The 19,827-nt window shown below is 32.0% G+C and overlaps 1 protein-coding gene across 1 annotated transcript; it reads left to right on the top strand.

The window, feature by feature from the left end:
• The first annotated feature begins 3,344 nt into the window (after window positions 1-3,344).
• On the top strand, window positions 3,345-15,319 carry LOC106661092. Its single transcript, XM_014384246.2, has 4 exons — window positions 3,345-3,465; window positions 3,549-3,804; window positions 7,949-8,032; window positions 15,149-15,319. Exons 2-4 carry the CDS (start codon window positions 3,595-3,597, stop codon window positions 15,248-15,250), a joined length of 396 nt encoding a protein of 131 aa, XP_014239732.1. The 5' UTR covers window positions 3,345-3,465; window positions 3,549-3,594; the 3' UTR covers window positions 15,251-15,319.
• Window positions 15,320-19,827: the final 4,508 nt, after the last annotated feature.

Below are 19,827 nucleotides of genomic sequence, written 5' to 3' on the forward strand. Positions count from 1 at the left end.
TTCATGACAGTCGCATGGTGGAATTCGCGAGGAAAAGACTCAAAAACAAAGATGACAATGTAATCTTAAACGATGTAATCTTTAATCTCAGTCGAATTTTTTCAACAACTAAGGACGTTTACAGGCTTCATCCGGATAACGTACGTATTGAACGTATTGCTAACGGACGCGAATGACAGATTTTCAATGGAACGCTGTTTTGGTGACACTAGGTCGAAAAATATTACACACATGTACGAATGTTCCTGCGATTAGCGTAGAGCTAATAAGCTAGTAAGCTAATTTAACTAATACTTTTAACATATAGTTTTCTGCCTTGGTTCTGATATAACGGTAACCAACTCTCTTTTTTTTTTTTCTATTGCTGGCCTTTCTGTACCTCAGAGCCTCGTTAATTGTCAATACGTTAATATAGAGAAACCGAATGACAAGATAAAACATGTTAGTCTGATCAGCATCGACACTACCCTAGAGTACTCGATATTCCTCGGAGTAATTGGTGATAAGCCTCTCCATTCATGCTAATAAATTAAATTTACACACCAGACTTCGTTCACACTACCCCACAGAACTCGATATTGCGCGGAGTAAGTGGGGGATAAACCCCCTCATTTACCCTAATAAATACATACACATTCATTCACACTACCACAAAGTACTCAATATTTCTCGGGGTAGTTGGGGAATAAACCTCTCCATTCCCGCTCATAAAATACATTCACACATTCTTTCATACTTCCAAAAATTACCCAATATTCCTCGGGGTAGTTGAGGAATAAACCTCTCCATTCCCGCTCATAAAATACATTCACACATTCTTTCATACTTCCAAAAAGTACCCAATATTCCTCGGGGTAGTTGAGGAATAAACCTCTCCATTCCCCCTCATAAAATACATTCACACTACCAAAAATACTCGATATTCCTCGAGGTAATTGGGGAATAAACCCCTCTATTCATGCCAATAAATAGCACATATCACATACATAAAGGTACGAAGATATGTATCATTTAAAATATTTATGGCTGTGAGATAATGGATCTGCTGAGGTGCCTCAAGGCCGCGCATAGTAAATGGGATAAGAACGAAGTTAGTGTACCAAAAACCTCTGTCGAAGAGAAATACCAAAACGAAATAAAAACTATTGCAATGACTACAAAAAGAGGCAACATTCGCGTAGGGAAAGAAACGTACAAATATAATAAATTAGGAGGTTAGATCTTACAACAGCACAGAATACAACGAACACAATATGAGAAGTACTTGAAAAAAATGGCATCGAACACACAGGACGAAAAATTAATTACAGATACATAGAACATATTAGACCTCAAACAGAACTTTCACTCAACTTCAACAATACATACAACGATGAAAGATGTACAAAAAGGACGAAAAATGTACGTACTAGAAAATTGGATTGTACAAACACAAACTAATTCTAAAAAACACATAACGACACAAATTAACAATAGTTACGGACCCCCTACGACCTCAAAGAAAAGACTTAACAGAATCCCACGGACACATTGAAGATGACGAAATGCTGAATCGCGGATAACAATCCGAGGTTGATCGTTAAGGAATCAAATTAGACCAAGTGCGTGGCTTGGTGAAAAATTATTATTTTTAATTTACCGTGATTCACATATTTTTGCTACCAAATAAAATTTTGACAAACTGACCCGAATTATCAGAATTATTCTGATTTCCAACGGTAGTATTAACTTTGTATTTATATAAAATCAGGTGGATTTATGAATTTTTAAGTGAAAACACCGAACATCGGGTACAAAAAAAATTACAGACTGATCTAAGTGAAAAATGTTTTTTGTACTTCAGAGCTTTAGAAGGTGCTTAAAAAAATTCGGAATAATTTCTTTAAAATTTTTTTTTGACGGCCTACTTTAGGCGTTTTTTCATAAAAGTAAAAATGTTTGTTGTATTTCAGAGCTTTAGAAGGTGTTTAAAGAGAATCGGAATAATTTCTTTAAAAATTTTTTTGTCGGCCTACTTGAAGAGTTTTTTCATAAAAGTAAAAATGTTTGTTGTATTTCAGAGTTTTAGAAGGTGCTTAAAAAGAATCAGAATAATTTCTTTTAAATTGTTTTTGTCGGCCTACTTGAAGCGTCTTTTCGTAAGGGTAATTTGGTCAAAATACTTGAAGAGTCTCCATATAGGATTTATTGAAACCACCGGACATCGGAGCAAAAAAAAAAAAAAAAATATCTTGCTGATCTAGCTCAAAAATGTTTGTTTGTATTTCAGAGCTTTAGAAGGTGTTTAAAGAGAATCGCAATAATTTGTTAAAAAAATTTTTTGTCGGCCTACTTGAAGCGTTTTTTCATAAAAGTAAAAATGTTTGTTTGTATTTCAGAGCTTTAGAAGGAGTTTAAAGAGAATCGGAATAATTTCTTTAAAAAAATTTTTTGTCGGCCTACTTGAAGAGTTTTTTTCATAAAAGTAAAAATGTTTGTTGTATTTCAGAGTTTTAGAAGGTGCTTAAAAAGAATCAGAATAATTTCTTTTAAATTTTTTTGTCGGCCTACTTGAAGCGTCTTTTCGTAAGGGTAATTTGGTCAAAATACTTGAAAAGTTTGCATACAGAATTTATTGAAACAACCGGACATAGGAGGAAAAAAAACCTGCTGATTTAGCTCAAAAATGTTTGTTAAGTTGCTTAGAAAGAATGGGAATAGTTTCTTAAAAACAATTTATTTTGCCTTCTTAAGATCTTTTCGTAAGTGTAATTTGGTCAAAATACTTGAAAAGTCTGTCTACAGATTTTTATTTATTTGTTATGACTTATGAGGCTATGCCATTATGTTCGACCAAATGAAAAAATTAACCAAAAATAAATTTTTGGCTTAAAAACCAATGAAGTTTCTTTTGCAGTTCTTTTCTTTTTTTTGTAACTTTTTCTTTATATAATCTCATTTAAAACAATCCTACTTATTTATTGATTCTAAGCACTAAAAAAAAGTCGACTGATATATAATATCCGTGAAATGCAAGTATAAAATCAATGTAATTTTTGTCTTGGACCCATTGAAAATGTTTCATTCAGTGATCCACCTTGTAATTTGTCGCATTTAATATTGATTATGTTCTAAGTCTCGTTTTGTTCTTCATATTGTAAAAGACGATTTTACCTAGACAGGTCGCCTCATGTCGAGATGGTGTTTATATATTTAAAATAGTTTTAAATTACGCCGACTCCACACAATTAGAAAGAATGTGGTAAACGTCTCGTTCAGCTGCCCATATCTACCGAGATGATTCAACGGGTTATGACTCACGTGAACAGCATAGCAATCAGGTCTATAAAAGCGAGTAAACTGATTCTCTTATCTAGTTTACTCGATTCTCTCTGCTAGAAATGACCGTTTATTCACTTCCACGCTTTAACAAAACATTATGGCATGTCAAGCGATAAAAACCCATGTTTTCTGGGAAATTTAATGGTAATAATGCCTTTCTGTGTTGGATTTTTTTTTCTCTCTCTCTCTCTCTCTCTCGATCGTTTATATTAAATAACTTTTTATAGATCGTCTCACGTTTTGCGTTACGTGTGAAGAACGTGCAACAACGAGATGAGCCGTCTCGTCAGTGTTTTTTTCTTAATTTTGATCCTTTGTCGGTCCGACGGCGCGGACAACCACCAGGAACAGGACGGATCCCAGCCTTCGAAGACTGAAATCTGCCTCGGATCGACTGAAGAAGAAAGCGTCTGCACAGAGCTGAAGGAAGGGACGATGGACGGCATCGTCTCTTCCTTCAAAAACAAACAGTTCCTGCCTAAGGTAACACTTCACAATCGGTTTTATCACTCAAATCAAGCAAGATCAATAGACAAATAAGTGTAAGTTTTCCTCCGCCGTTTAAGATATTATTTTTTATCGTCGTGATAACAGATAACGTTTTTACCCTTACAAGAGATGACGTACTGATAGTGATAGTTCTACGAATCTGACAGATACGCAGAAAACCCCGGAGCTTTTCTGTAAAAAAATGAGTTTATCTCTTGTTGACTTGTTCAGTTCAGTTTATACATAACTGTCGAATATGTGTAAAAGGTTTGTAGTAAATATCTAAAATACGTATGGATTTATTGTCGTTTATTTATTGACCTTAACAAACGTATTCTCAATTCTGCCATATTTCTTCTGATGGGATCTTGTAAGTCGTCGTTTATATTCATAATATATGATAAGAATGTTGAGCGTAAAAAACTTTTTAGTATGGCAGCCATTCAATTTATTAGAATTTAATACTGAAGGAACTCATAGGAAAAACCTAATAGTTTACCTATACGACAAAAATTGGTAATTAAATTACCTTAAACTATGCAGGATATAAATTTTTCATACTTATCTCCACTGCACACCGAAGCAAAATTTTTTCTCTTTATTATCAACGAGTATGGGTTGCATCATTGATTTACAATCTAGCCAGAAGATTAAGGATTAAAAATTTGAGTTTGTTGGCTACTTTAGTTTCCAAACAACCTTTCCGCTACAAATTAACGTTCTTCAACAACAAGTTAACTTCAAATTAACCCCTTTTTAATTCCAAATCGGCCCTTTTTTATTTAAAATTGATTTTTTGAAACATCAAAAACGGGATGAAATGTTAGTACGCAAAATAAAATTTCTGTGTTTGAAACAAGTGAAAACAAACCTAAAATAATTGGCCTCTTAGAAAACAATATAAAATTTAAATAAAATTACTAATTTTATACAAAAGTATAAAAATATAGGCTTTTTTATTAATTTGATAAAAAATAAATAGGCTTTTATAGACCACAGGAAAATTAATTACAATTAAAATTAAATTTTTTACAAAAGTTAATGTTAAAGGACTCATCTTTTATATAATGGTTAAAAAATTTCTTAAACAAACTAAAACATAATCGAGCCAGAAGATTAAGGATTAAAACTTTAAGTTTTCTGGCTACTTTAGTCGCCAAACAACCTTTTTCGCCACAAATTAACGTACTTTAACTCCAAGTTAACCCATTTTAACATCAAATTAACCCCTTTTTAATTTCAAATCGGCCCTTTTTTATTTAAAATTGATTCTTTAAAACATCAAAAATGGGATGAAATGTTAGTACGCAAAATAAAATTTCTGTGCTTGAAAAAAGTGAAAAAAACATAAAATAATTGGACACTTAGAAAACAATATCAAATTTAAGTAAAATTACAAATTTTATGCAAAAGTATAAAAATATAGGGTCCTTTTATTAATTTGATAAAAATAAATCGGATTTTATAGACCACAGGAAAATTGATTACAATTAAAATTAAAATTTGTACAAAAGTTAAACGATTCTTCTTTTATATAATGGTTAAAAATTAAAAAAAAACACTAAAATATATAGGTACATAATTTATTAGCTTTTTCCTCAAAGTAACCCTTTTCCCATTCAAATTAACCTTCCTTTAAAGCATTACAAAAACTTAGGAGATGGTATGAAATGTAAGGGTGCAAAGAAAAATTCCTTTAGGATAGCGATTTTTTGAAAATATAAAATAATTGTGCTCTTCAAAGACAAAATTAAAATTAGTTACAAATAAAATTGAAAAATATATAAAAAATTAATATAAAATCAAATGATTCTAATATAAATTATAAAGAATAAAATATAAAAATTATAATTTTTCTTGCAATATCAGATTTAAAAAATTAATTATATACATATATATCAAATTAAAATCATATGAAAATTAATTATAGAGTGCCGGTGTTTTTGAAAAAAAAAGCTCCATTAAACAAGTCGAGTTCGATTGCAGGGCCGCTGGATTCGAACCCGGGACCTTTACCTTACAGTGATGGGCTCCGTCTCATCGTCTAAACCGTTGCGGCCAACGACGCGCCCGAAAATTAATTACAATTAAAATTAAATATTATAAAAGTTAAAATATCAAAATGATGCTTCTTTTAATTTGAAAGTGAAAAATTGTGGGTTTTGTTTAAAAAAAGGTTTAGTTTGATATTAAAAAGGGGTAATTTGAAAGTGCAAAAGGTTCATTTGCAATTAATTATTTTGATTGCGAAAGAAGGTTAATTGGAAATAAAATAAAGGATATTTTAAGTTAAAAAGGGTTAATTGTAAGTTGAAAAGAGTTAATTTGAATGTGCAAAACATTCATTTGAAATTAATTAGTGGGATTGCGAAAAACAGTTAATAGGAAAAGACTTAATTTTAAGTTAAAAAGAGTTAATTTGAAGTGAAAAAAGTCTATTTGAAAGTTAGTTCAATGCGTTAATTTGAAATTAATTAGTTTGATTGCGAAAGACAGTTAATTTGAAATGAAAAACAGTTAAATGTTAGTTAAAAATTGTTAAATTGAAGTTAAATAACGTTGATTTGGAACTAAAAAATATTATTTTGAAGTTGCGAAGGTTAATTTGGTGCAAAAAATGATTAATTTAAAGTTAAAAAGAGTTAATTTGAAATTAAAAAGGGTTAGTTTAAAGTAAAAAAAGGTAAATCTGAAAGAAAACAAGTTTATTGTGAAGTTAAAAAAGTTAAAGTTCGTGCAAAAAAATGGTTAATTTGAATATGTAAAATGTTAATTTGAAATTAATGCAAAAGAAGGTTAATTAGAAATGAAAAAGAGTTAATTTTGTGGAAAGAAGTGTTAATTGGAAGTTAATCAAGGTTAATTTGAAAATAAACAAGATTATTGTGAAGTTAAAAAAAGGTCATGTTGGTCCAAAAAAGGGTGAATGTAATGTGATTATATAAAAGGTTAATTTGAAATTAAACCAAAAAGAGGGTTCATTAGAAAAGAAAAATGGTTAATTGGAAGTTAAACAAGTTTAATTTGTAACTGAACAAGTTTATTGTGAAGTTTAAACGGATTAATTTGAAATTAAACCAAAAAGAGGGTTAATTAGAAATGGAAAAGTGTTAATTTTGTGCGAAAAGGTTAATTGGAAGTTAAACCAGGTTAATTTGTAACTGAACAAGATTATTGTGAAGTTTAAATGGATTAATTTGATGCAAAACAAAAGAGTCATTTGAAATTAAAAAGGCTTAATTTACATTTAAAAATGCCATTTTGAAAGTAAGCAAGATTATTGCGAAGTTAGAAAAAGTTCGATCAAGAAACGGATTAATTTAAATGTGTAAAAGGTTAATTTTAAGCCATTGTTTTAGTGGTCAATTGACCAAGTTACTTCTTTCAATTAATTATTCTTTCTGTGTAAGTTCTTGTTTGAGATAAAATTAATTAATAGTTAATAATAATTAACTAATTTTAAAGTTGTTAGTTTGATTGCGAAAGAGGGTTAATTTGGTACAAAGAAGGGTTGATTGGTAGTTAAAAATAAGTTAATTTGATATTAAACAAGGTTATTGTTAGACTGAAAAGAGTTAATTTCAAAATAAAAAGGGGAAACATCTATTTTGTCAGGAATAGATTAAAAAAATTGAAATTGAACTTTTGTTAATCCTATCTATGATTTATAAAATCACGCGGTTAAAGCTTGTACCTATTAAGTTTCCATTATTGTATATATTACTCCCCCATTTTCCCCTTTTATGGGGGAAAATGTTTATTTTTGTTCTTGATGTTTTGTTTTTACCTGCAACAAGTAGTTTAAAAAATAGAGTAAAAGTACAAAATCATTGTTTTCTTTAAATTATTAAAACTAATTTTATTGATCCAGCCGATATAAAGTTTAAAATTATACAAATTCAGTTGAAAGACATCACTTCAGAAAACCATGATTCACTTTAGCCCTCCAAAATGAAAGAAAGCCATCCAATAAACCAAATATAAACAACCAATCGGTAAAATTAGGGCAAAGACAATTGTATGAAACCTTCATCGAGGTAAATTTATAGTATGTTTCGTATGTACCATTAAGTTTATAAAACTCAGACATTTTATACAAATCCCGCTTTTATGATCTTAGTTTTTCTCTACGTTTCAGGACTCAAATTCAGAAAAGGATGTAAATGTTTCGTCTTCAGCCACTTTACCGACCACCCTGGGTTTAGACAACGCAACCGAAACGGTGAGATTTATTTCAACGACCTTACTGTTATAATTGTTCTACCTTTCACTATTCGTTTTTTACTATTTGTGTCCTGCCAAAATTGTGTTTTTAAAAAACTGGCGTCGTAACTTTTCAAGAAATTTTTGCCTTTTTACGTTTTCTTCTAAATTTTCTTATAGTTCCTTCTTATTCTGAAATTAACTTCTAACGACATACCATAGTGTTTTTTTTGTTCTTTTGTCCTACCTTACTCCAACCTTGTATGTTTTGTGGAGATCGTGAGATGCGGCCTGGTGTGACGTAGGTTTTTAGAAAACATTTTCTTTATCGTGCCAACGTTTCGATCTTTATTGAGATCGATGTTTGGGATTTACAAACATTGTTTAAATTTAACAAATATGTGTAGGATGTGAAAAAAAAAGAATTTACACAATGCAAAAAATTTTTTTAAATATTCAATCAAAGTATTTGTACTCACTCAAAGTGTTTGTTTTCTGGTAGATGTGTCATTATTGCGAGTCGTGTTGAGAGTGCCAGTGAGATAATGATGTTTTATGTTTATATTGAAGGGGCAGGGAAGGAAATCGGGAATAGAAAGACATTTTTATAGAGGAGTCGGCTTCTTTGAGGTGAAAGGAGCCGACAATGGGAAAAACGTTGGTAATGGTTCAGATTATTCTTTCAGGATTATATAGACGGGGATAATTAAGGAAAGGGAAGCCAAATTGTTGAAGAATTAGATTATGTAGAAATGTTTGATGTATGGAATGTGATGATTGTTTTGTATGTTATATTATGTTTTGTGTGATGTGATGTTGATATATGTATATTATCGATATTGCATTTGATTAATGATATTGGCGTAGCTGCGACTGAGTTTACATTTGTCTGTTCTGTAATTGATTCTGTGTTTATCTCTGTTGATGTAAACCATTTCTAAAAAGTTACGTTTATGCTTGTTTTGTTCTGTGTGTAATATTTTTGGATTGTTGAAGTCGAAATTGTGTTGGTGTTCAAAATGGTGGATAGCCAGTGCTGTAGGATTTTGTTTGGGTTTTTTGCAATCATAGATATGTTGCTTTGCTCTCTTATCCAGATATTGGGATGTAATACGGTTGTAAGTTGCCGGACAATTTAAACAATTGATTTTGTAAATTACGTCAGATTTAATTGTTACTGGTGCGGGATCTTTAATTTTGTGAAAAAAAGTGTGTGAATTGTTTTATAGTTTTTGAAAGCTATTTTAAAGTTGTCAGAAGAGCGAAATATGTTTAATTTATATGATAGGCCGTAAATGTAAATGTATGTTGGTTTCTATGTATTCTATGGCCATGATGTAGTATTATTAGTAATAGTGGATGGTGTTAGTGTTGAATTGTAGTTGTTGATTATGTGATGGGTTATGGAGGATATGTTTGTGTATCTTTATGTTCTTGTGGTGAAATGTTTCATGGCTTAGGGTAATAATTTTGTGAAGTAGCCCTTTGGCCGTGTTTATTATTGTATGAAGAGGATGGTGTGATGTAAAGTGGAGGTAGAGATCTGGGTTTCTTGGTTTTTGATACCAATCTGTGATTAATGTGATCTGGTTCTTTTATTACGAGTCTATGTAAAAATGGTATTTTTTTGTTGTTTTCGATTTCATGTATTCAAATTGTAGGCGTGGGTGAAAGCTATTAAATGTATCTAATGTAGTTTGAATTTGATCTGTGAGAACTGCTGTCAATATATCATCTAGTTATTTAGTGAAGAAGGGTAATGTGAAAGGAAGTTGTGCTATAATTGCGTTTAATAGATATGCCATAATTATGTATGCAAGTATCCGGCCTAGGTTGCTAGCCAAGATTTCTATATTGAGTACATCATTGTATAACTTCATAGTTGTATTTTTGTATGTAATGTAATATGTATTTAATTTAAACAGTGTTTATAAATCCCAAGCCCTGAAGATGATCTCAATAAAGATCGAAACGTTGGCACGATAAAGAGAAGGTTTTACTAAAACCTTCGTCACACCAGACTGCATCTCACGATCTCCACATAATCATTAACTAACGGTCACTAAACACCACACACTTTTGTGTTTTAGTGCACCCTCATTTCATTTACTTTCAGTGACTCTTTTGGGTTAATAATTATTAACACTCCCATTCTGTCATTACGCTTCATTTTTTACCCTCCATGCTGTCGTTCATTGATTGGGAAACACAGCGAAAAGCTTAAAGAAGGCGGTTGGAGGTAACTAATAACCTTTTTGTACTCTTTTCTGCCCCAATATTTTTCAAAGGGAAAATCGAAATGATTTTGTCCGGTATGAAAGTTGCAGGTAAAGGTGTACTTTTAGTAATAGGATGCTTTTGGTAAAAGAGAAAAATAGTTACTACTACAATATTCAAGCGATTATTGATATTAAAAATACTTCAAGCCAAACGTTTCTTTTTTTCCATTATATTTCAGGTCCGATTGACCAAATAACTTCTTTAAATTCATTAATCTTTATGTAAGGTATTGGTTGAAATGAAAAAGCTAGTGTCACGAGCGGGATTCGAATCCACGACCTTCGGCTCAATACGCCGCTGCTCTAACCACTTGAGATATCGTGACTTCGAACCACTCGGACACCAACTTCCCACCTCATTTAGCCGAAGGTCGTGGGTTCGAATCCCGCTCGTGACACTGGCTTTTTTATATCAGCAAATACGTTACATAAAGATTAATTAATTGAAAGACCACGAAACCTAATGGATTTAATAAGTTAAATGAAGTATATCTTCTCTAAAGCTCTCCGTCACGATAGCTCAAGTGGTAGAGCATCGGCATATTTAGCTGAAGGTCGTGGGTTCGAATCCCGCTCGTGACACTAGCTTTTTCATTTCAACCAATACTTTACATAAAGTTTAATTAGTTTTTTTTTTATTGACACAGTTTGAGGTTTCGGAGTCAACAGGTCGCCGAAATGATACATGCACATTTTGGCCGCCATTATCAATATAAACGTTTATTTCCACAAAAAACAAACACAATGTGCGAAAGAGTTCATTACACGCTTACATTAATCGCTCCCATTGCTAGTCTGCATCCAATAAAAACTATTCATGCTGATCAGTATTCTGCTATAAATTAAAAAAAACTAAAAGAATATTTAAAAAAAAATGCACATACAATTAATATTTACTCGTATAGATTCCTCAATTCTAACGGCCTAAAAGGACGCTAAAATCAAATCTTATTAAACAGAATACGTTGCAAAAATAACAGCAGCAGTATGAGAAATGGTCTTCATTACATACTCTTCAAAGAGTATGAATTTAATAAAAATTAGCTAGACTACATAGAGAATGACAATAAATTGAATAGGAACAAATTACACAAAATTAGGCCCATTTCGTATAATAAGAAAAGTATCAAATTCAAACTGTGAAGTCGATTGTGGGAGAAGATGTCAAGAAGCAACATTATTTCATATTAATGAACCTTTTTATGTAAGGTATTGGTTCAAATGAAAACACTAGTGTGACGAGCGGGATTCGAACCAACGACCTTCGGCTCAATGCGAGGCCGCATAACACGATAGCTCAAGTGGTTAGAGCAGCGGCGTATTTAGCTGAAGGTCGTGAGTTCGAATCCCGCTCGTGACACTAACTTTTTCATTTCAACCAATACCTTACATAAAAAGAATAATTAATTGAAAGAAGTTATTTGATCAATCGGACGACGAAATGTAATGGATTATTTCATATTTATAAAAAAAATTCCATTTAGATAAATTAATACTAGCTCCCTGTTTTGGTTGAAAATATGCAAATATGTTTTTATTATAAACTATAAATTTCAAGTAAATTTGTAATAGTATGTTTCGGAGGGTTGTGGTAGTTATTAGTTTAGCTTTAGCATATTTCGAAACATAGTAAAGACAAACTTAATTTGTATATGGACTTTTAAAAGACGAATTATTTTATATTTGATTTTTTTTTCGAAGGCTGGAATTTTATTTTACGCGCTTACATTTCATACTATTTCCTAGGATTTTTTGATATTTTAAATAACATGAGGTTAATTTGAAAGAGAAACGGTTAATTTGAAATTAAAAAGGGTTCATTTGATGGAAAAACGTTTAATTCGAAAATAAGAAGGGTTAATTTAAACTTAAAATGATTTAATTGGAATGGAAAAATGTTTAATTTGAAAATAACAAGGGTCAATTTAAACTTAAATGGTTTAATTTGAATGAAATTAACGCACTTGAATTTGAATGTGAAATGTACATTAAAAATTGGATTATTTAAAGTAAAAAACGTTTAATTTGAGAATAAAAAAAGGTTAATTTGAAGTTAAAAAGGGTTCATTTGATGGAAAAACGTTTAATTCGAAAATAAGAAGGGTTAATTTAAACTTAAAATGATTTAATTGGAATGGAAAAATATTTAATTTGAAAATAACAAGGGTNTAATCCTGTAAACGTAAACAGAATATTTTATATAGATTTTTTTTAATGAAAACTTAAAATCCTGCATTATTTTCCGGACAACCCAATAATAATAGGTTTGGTTGTAAATATACTACATTTAAAAATAAAATGTTTATTACCTATTTCTATAAAAACAATTATTGAGTACAGAATTTTAAAAAAAATTAAAAAACAAATCAAAATGTAAAAACAACTTTTTTGTCCCCTTTCATTCCGAGTATTTACTCCAACATAATGTTTATTACTGAACGCTAAAAAAATATAATATTGAGTAAAGAACAAAATAAATAAACAATCAAAATGTAAAAAAAGTTTTTGTCCCCTTTAATTACGAGTATTTACATCTCTGGCACGAATTACGTCCGTTAAACGCCTTCGCAATCCTTGGAAAAGATGTCTGGTAAAACGTGAGGAATTCTTTCTCGTTCATAAAGAACAACTGTTTCCATCTCTTGTAGGGTGTTAGGACCTAGGTTTCGCGTACACGTCGCATAAGTTGGTCCAAAATGTGTCCGATTGGGTTCAAATCTGGACTTCGAGCTGGCCACACCAAGCCCTCAACCCCAACCTCATTCAGGTAGTCAACCATAATGGGTGCTCTATGGGGCTTAGCATTACCCTGCATTTACCGACATAGGGGCAAATGCCTCTATGTTCTTCGATTATGTCTTGTAAGTACCTCTGTGAAGTTAGAGAACTTCTTTGCACAAGAAATTCGGTGCGGGCGTCCAAGGAAAAGCGACCCCCAGAACATCAACGACCCACCTTGGAATGCCTCCTGAGAAGTCATACAGCATGGGGCGCACCTATCTTCTAAGCATCTCCATATGAAATTACGCCCATCTGGCTATTTGAGGCTAACTCTCACCTCATCTGTAAAGAGAATTCGTCCCCAATCTTCAATGTCCAATTCACATGTTCCCATGAGAATTGAAGCCTGGTCGTTTATTGAGCCTTGGTAAGAAGGGGTCTACGAGCCGTGTACCGTGCCCTGAGGTTATTTTCATTGAGCTTTCTTCTTACAGTCCTGGAGGAAATCGAAACATTTCGGACTTGTCTTATAAGATTTCTTATCTCATTTCCCGTAATTCTTCAGTTTTGTAGAGCCTGATGAAGAATGAATCTATCGTCTCTCTTGTCTGTAGTCCTTGGTCGACCCTGCCCCTGGCCTTCTAGTGTGAAGCACTGTTTCTCTGAAGCGCCGAAGAACTCTGCCCATTGTGGAGTGATTTAACGCCTGGTGACTTCGTTTTGGCTGTGTACTTCCACTAATGTTATGACCCTGACATACTCAAATACCTGGCTGGAGCAATTGAAAAATGTTTAAGAATTAGAGTAATATAAAATGAAATCAACAAAAGAAAAAGATTAACAGAAAGCGTTCTTTAGCCGTAGCAAATGGAAGGGCATAATTCCAAATTTTATGAAAATGTGATTAATCAGTACAAAAGCAATCAAAACAAGAAAACAAAGCATTATGTACAGTTTATTTTGACGATAGCTCCTAATTACCTGTAATAGTTATATTTTTAAACTAAATAAATTGACTGGTGCGTTAAATTTGTCCATCAGTGGATATCAAGAACAAGATGGGACCAAGGATAGAGCCTTGAGGAACACCAGCAATAATGTTGTTCCGTTTGGAAATAAGGATTTTTCAACATCTTCAAACGATTTTTATAAGTCGATAAAAGCCAGTTGCCTGACATTAATCGTAGAGGTATTTTCTTAAAATATATCAAGAAAAAGATGGGACAAAGGATGGAGCTTTGAAGAACATCAGGAATAATGTCGTTCCATTGGGAAATGAGGATATTTTCAACATCTTCAAACGCTTTTTATAAGTCGATAAAAACCAGTTGCCTGACATTAAATGGTAGAGGTATTGTGTTAAAATATATTAAGAAAAAGATGGGACAAAGGATGGAGCTTTGAAGAACATCAGGAATAATGTCGTTCCATTGGGAAATGAGGATTTTTTCAACATCTTTAAACGCTTTTTATAAGTCGATAAAAACCAGTTGCCTGACATTAAATGGTAGAGGTATTGTGTTAAAATATATCAAGAAAAAGATGGGACAAAGGATGGAGCCTTGAAGAACATCAGGAATAATGTCGTTCCATTGGGAAATGAGGATTTTGTCAACATCTTCAAACACTTTTTATAAGTCGATAAAAACCAGTTGTCTGACATTAAATGGTAGAGGTATTGTGTTAAAATATATCAAGAAAAAGATGGGACAAAGGATGGAGCCTTGAAGAACACCAGCAATAATGTTGTTCTGTTTGGAAATAAGGATTTTTTCAACATCTTCAAACGCTTTTTATAAGTCGATAAAAACCAGTTGCCTGACATTAATCGTAGAGGTATTTTCTTAAAATATATCAAGAAAAAGATGGGACAAAGGATGGAGCCTTGAAGAACACCAGCAATAATGTTGTTCTGTTTGGAAATAAGGATTTTTTCAACATTATCAAACGCTTTTTATAAGTCGATAAAAACCAGTTGCCTGACATTAAAGGATTAAAACATTTACCCCGGCTACCCCAGAGGAAGCCCTGTGTTGATTGGCTTCGCAAGTCCGCACAAAAGTTAACTTTAACATGCCGATTATTTTATTGTTTCGTTTCTCTTCGTGACTTAAACCGTTTATTTCTGTTTACAGATGAATTTTACTGTTGGATCTTCGACAGATGTACCCAGTACGACGCAGCAGTATGAACAGAACCTTGAAACTGACAGCACGAATTCATCTGCTACCGAGTAACTTGGACGCTTAAGTCTAATCATGAGTGCGTTGTGAAATCTTATTAAAAAAAAACGTTTAACGTTAAAACCGTTTAATATATTTATATTTAATTACTTTATATATGTTCCTGACTATTGTAGCATTATTTTAATTATTTAATTAATATAATAAATACACTGATGTTTAAGTTAGGTCATTTAATCCAGTATCCTTTCATTTGAAATTACTGACGACATTCGAAGTTTTCTCTGTAGATAATTTGCATCATTTTTGTAATGTTTTGCATATTAGCCAAAGTGCGAACAATCAGAATAAAGTGTTGAGGTCAGAAATTCCATTTTGGACGGTGGGAATCGAACCCACGACCGCTTACTTTTTTCTTCTTCTTTTTCAAAATATTCCAGTTGGCTAAGGAGAAAATAATTGTAAAAAAAATTGAAAAAGTGAAAATAAAGGGACTTACTTTAGCGGACTGCACGGTTGAGGAAGAAATACTTGATCGTTTTTCCAGTCGGCTTGCGGACGTTTTGTACCGTTTCAGAATGGATGGAATAATTACGACCACACGAAGGATTTTATTGGTCGGAATTACTCAACTGCTTAACACCATAAAATCAAATATTCGCCTTATCAAACCTGAGTCAGAATGGGGAATTCTGCGAAATGGAAAATGAAAAATACTGGTTTTAGTGGGATTAATTATTCTACAATACGATCGTTAAGATTACGACATTATGGACATTTTCTTCGAACTCCGTCCGGTTATCCTATACATTGCAGCCAATCCTTTCTTTCCTACTTTCCTTGAAAGGATAAGGTAAAACGTTATAATGCGAGAATAAAAAAAATTAAAATGTTCAAAAGCTATTTATTTCACAAAACTTTATCCAATACACATATAGTACTTAGTAAATCAACACCAGTAAAAATAACATTAATACTTATATGTATGTCGTCTTTTTGGTTTTGGACCAACTCTGAATCCGAAGATAGGAAAACAAGGTACCAGAGGTTTTTTGTGATCGGACTTGACTACGTAAGATAATCTATTGATCAGGCACATTTTTTTTACAATAAATGATTTCCAAATATTCAATACAAAACCATATCAAAACAAAATAGAAACAAAAGAAAATTCTTTATTTACTAAAATTTTAATTATAAAAACCAAAGAAATAATTTGAAAATTTAAAATCTTTCATATCGAGAATTTTTTATATAATGAACAAGGAGTTAAATTTGAGAAACTTTTTATTACAATTTATTTCAAAATAAAATTAAAATTTCTTTTTATTATTTTTTTTAAATTTAAAGAATCTTTTTATATGTTATATTACAACCTACTTTAAATATCCACAAAATTTATCAATTTTCAAATATAACAACATCAACAACAAAAATATCGAGTACACCACAGACCCACCAAACTAGGATAGATATCTCTTTGTGTGCTTTGGGTAGAATGAATGTATTTATTGGCGCGAAAGTGAGTGTGTATGGGTGGGTTGTTCAGGAATATCGAGTACTCCACAGACCCACCGATTTAGGTTAGTATTAGGCTATAATATCTTTTAGAGTGAATGGGCGGAGGCACTGTGGTAATATTAAATGCGCCAATGGTTCAGCATTTTTTTAATTTGTAAATACAGAATGATCGGTTGAGTGGATGTATTTATTAGTGCGATAGTGTATGCATGGGTGGGTCTATGGTGGAATATTAAGTACCCCATAAACCCACCAGCCTAGGTTAATATTTTAGACTAATTGTAATTTTATTTGTACATTATGTATGGATGTATTTATTAGCGTGTACGAGGGCGGATCTTCAGAGGAATATCGAGTACTCTGAAACCCGCATACAGACTAGGCTAGGATTGAATGTCAGTGAATGAGATAGATTCAGAGCCTTTTCACCCCGTGTGGGAGGGCTAAAAATGTAGAAATGACGGCACAGAACACAACCAGAAAGATCGCCATACTTCCTACAGAAAAGCTAAGTTAAAAAAAATAAAAATAATAATAAATAAAAATATATAAATTTTTAAAACGTGAGGTGGAAGAAATGTGAGGTGCTGCCAATAGCCCAGGAGCTAGCCGGCCGGAAAAAAAATTCTTTATTTACTAAAATTTTATTTATAAAAACCAAAGAAATAATTTGAAAATCTAAAATCTTTTATGTCGAGACCTATTTAAATGTAAAATTAATTTTGTTTCTTCTAATTTAATTTATTCGTTATAATGAACAAAAAGTAAAATTTAAGAATCTTTTTATTACAATTTAGTTCAAAATAAAATTACAATTTTTTACTATTATTTATTTATTTTTATAATTTAAAGTCTTTTTATATTTTATAATACAACCTATTTTAAAAATCTACAAAATTGGTCAATTTTAAAATTTAATTAAATTCATTTGATAAAGAACAGTAAAATTACAAATTTTTTAACGACCTATTTCAAAATAAAATTAAACTTTTATTACAACTGTTAAAATCAAATGTTATTTATTTTATTTTTCTTTATAAAAATAGGTTTTTAGTTGCAACCTCTTTTAAACTAAAATACTACAATTTGTTTTATTGTTTTTATTTGACGTCGAAATTTAAAACTGATTCACTTGATTTGTGTACACACCTATTATTATTATTATTGTTATTATTATTATTTTTTATTTTTTTTTTATTTTTTTTTTTTACAGAATACCTTACCCAATGGAGGAGAGAAAGGGAAATGCCATTTCCTTGTCCTTACTCTTTTGATCACTGCTACATGCGTGTGGAGTGGGAGGCGGTACATTTAAAACTAAACGTGACATATGTTTATCGGTCATAATTAATAAGACTTTTATCCAAAGTCTTGGTTGAGATGGAAAAGTTAAAGTGTCACGATCGGGATTCTAACCAACGACCTTCGGTTCAATACGCCGCTGCTCAAGTGGTAGAGCAACATTTTCATCTCAACCAAGACTTTAGATAAAAGAATAATTCATTGAAATAAGTAAAAATAACATAAGAACAAACCGTACCACAAATATAACTTCAGTCTGGTCATCCTATCCAATCCAGCGAATACAACCTTACCTTAACCAATATTTACCTAAAAAAAAATTAACGATTAAATTTACGGTAAACCTCAAAAAATTCTCTACTGTTTATTTGGGCTGGAACAATAATTTTTGTAAATATACTTAAATCTACTATGCACAATACACCAATACTGTCGCTGTGAACAGGTGAAGAGGCCGGCTCCCACATTGTCTATATAAACTAANTAATCATCGGCCACTAGGAACAACAATGGCCCTAGCCATTTCCCCTCGTATTTACTGGTTACACATGTATGAATAATATTATGTGTTAAATAACTCATGCTCAAACTAAAATATAATCACTTTCCTGTTGCCTTATACAGTGCAGTCAATACACCTACACGATTAACCGATTGAACACCTATACTATAATATGTGTACCTGTGATGATTTGATGAGTCGAAAATACGATCCTTTAAAACAGAAGAAACCTTCAAATAATAAAAATACGTGTCTTAAAAACACTGAACTCTACTGTATCCTAGCATCTTGCCATAAAAGAGGATACATCTCAAAATGGATCCTTAATGAGTCCAAAATCTGGAGGAACAAAACCACAGGCATGAGGCATGCGAAGGGATTCATAGCAGGACCATCCGCAACCGATTCTGTTGGACTCCTAACAGGGCACTGCCACTTAAGAAGGCACATGCACCGGGTAGGAGTACAGGCAGAAGAAACCCTGCCAGGAAGAGGAGGAGACCGAAGAACACATTTTGTGTTTTTGTGAAGGTCTATGTAGGTGCAGGTTCTTCCAACTAGGACAGGAAGACCCACAAGCAAGACCCTACGCTAAGCAGTTGCTAGGAAGGCTATGTAGGCTGATTAACAACCCGAATCATAAAAAATAGGGGAGCACAATAGTTGTACTCTGGTCGAGGTGCAGCATGCCTTGTGGTCGCCTCTTTTATCCCTGCCCCTATACACGAAAGGTTCGAAAAGTATATTTTGGAAGGTAACATTTATACTTTTTTTGTGACCTTCATGTTTCTCAGATGGCCAACTTTTATTGCTTAACCCTTTCAACCCTCAATTATTACAATTTGCAAACATTGTTTTAACACTTGTTAGAGGGTCTAAATTTTTTTAGATTTTAGTGACCTACTTACCCTACTTACAACTACTTTCACTAAGGTTACCCTGAGATAATAATTAAATTTTTTTCAGTTAAAACGAAATGTTTTCCAACAAAATATTAACAATTTATCTGAAATAATGCACGCCCCTTATTATTTGATTATGAAGCTTTTTCTCTGCTCAAGTCAATTATTTTTGGGAAAGCGAGAATCCGTAAAATACGGGGTTATTAAGAGGAAAATCGGTTTAAGAACTAATTTTCCCGGATGGGAGCACCTTCTAAGAGCCCTGAGTCCCGTCCCATTAAGTCCAGTTTTGGATTTACACTAGGCCTTATTTAATAATTACACCCAATCCTTCAGTTGAATATTGTATATGTAGAACTTTTAGCCAAATAATAATGGGAAGTACAACTTTTTTCTCATTAAAT

The sequence above is a fragment of the Cimex lectularius genome, unplaced genomic scaffold, assembly GCF_000648675.2.
Source record: "Cimex lectularius strain Harlan isolate CLEC.00 unplaced genomic scaffold, Clec_2.1 scaffold60, whole genome shotgun sequence".
Classification (NCBI taxonomy): Eukaryota; Metazoa; Arthropoda; class Insecta; order Hemiptera; family Cimicidae; genus Cimex; species Cimex lectularius.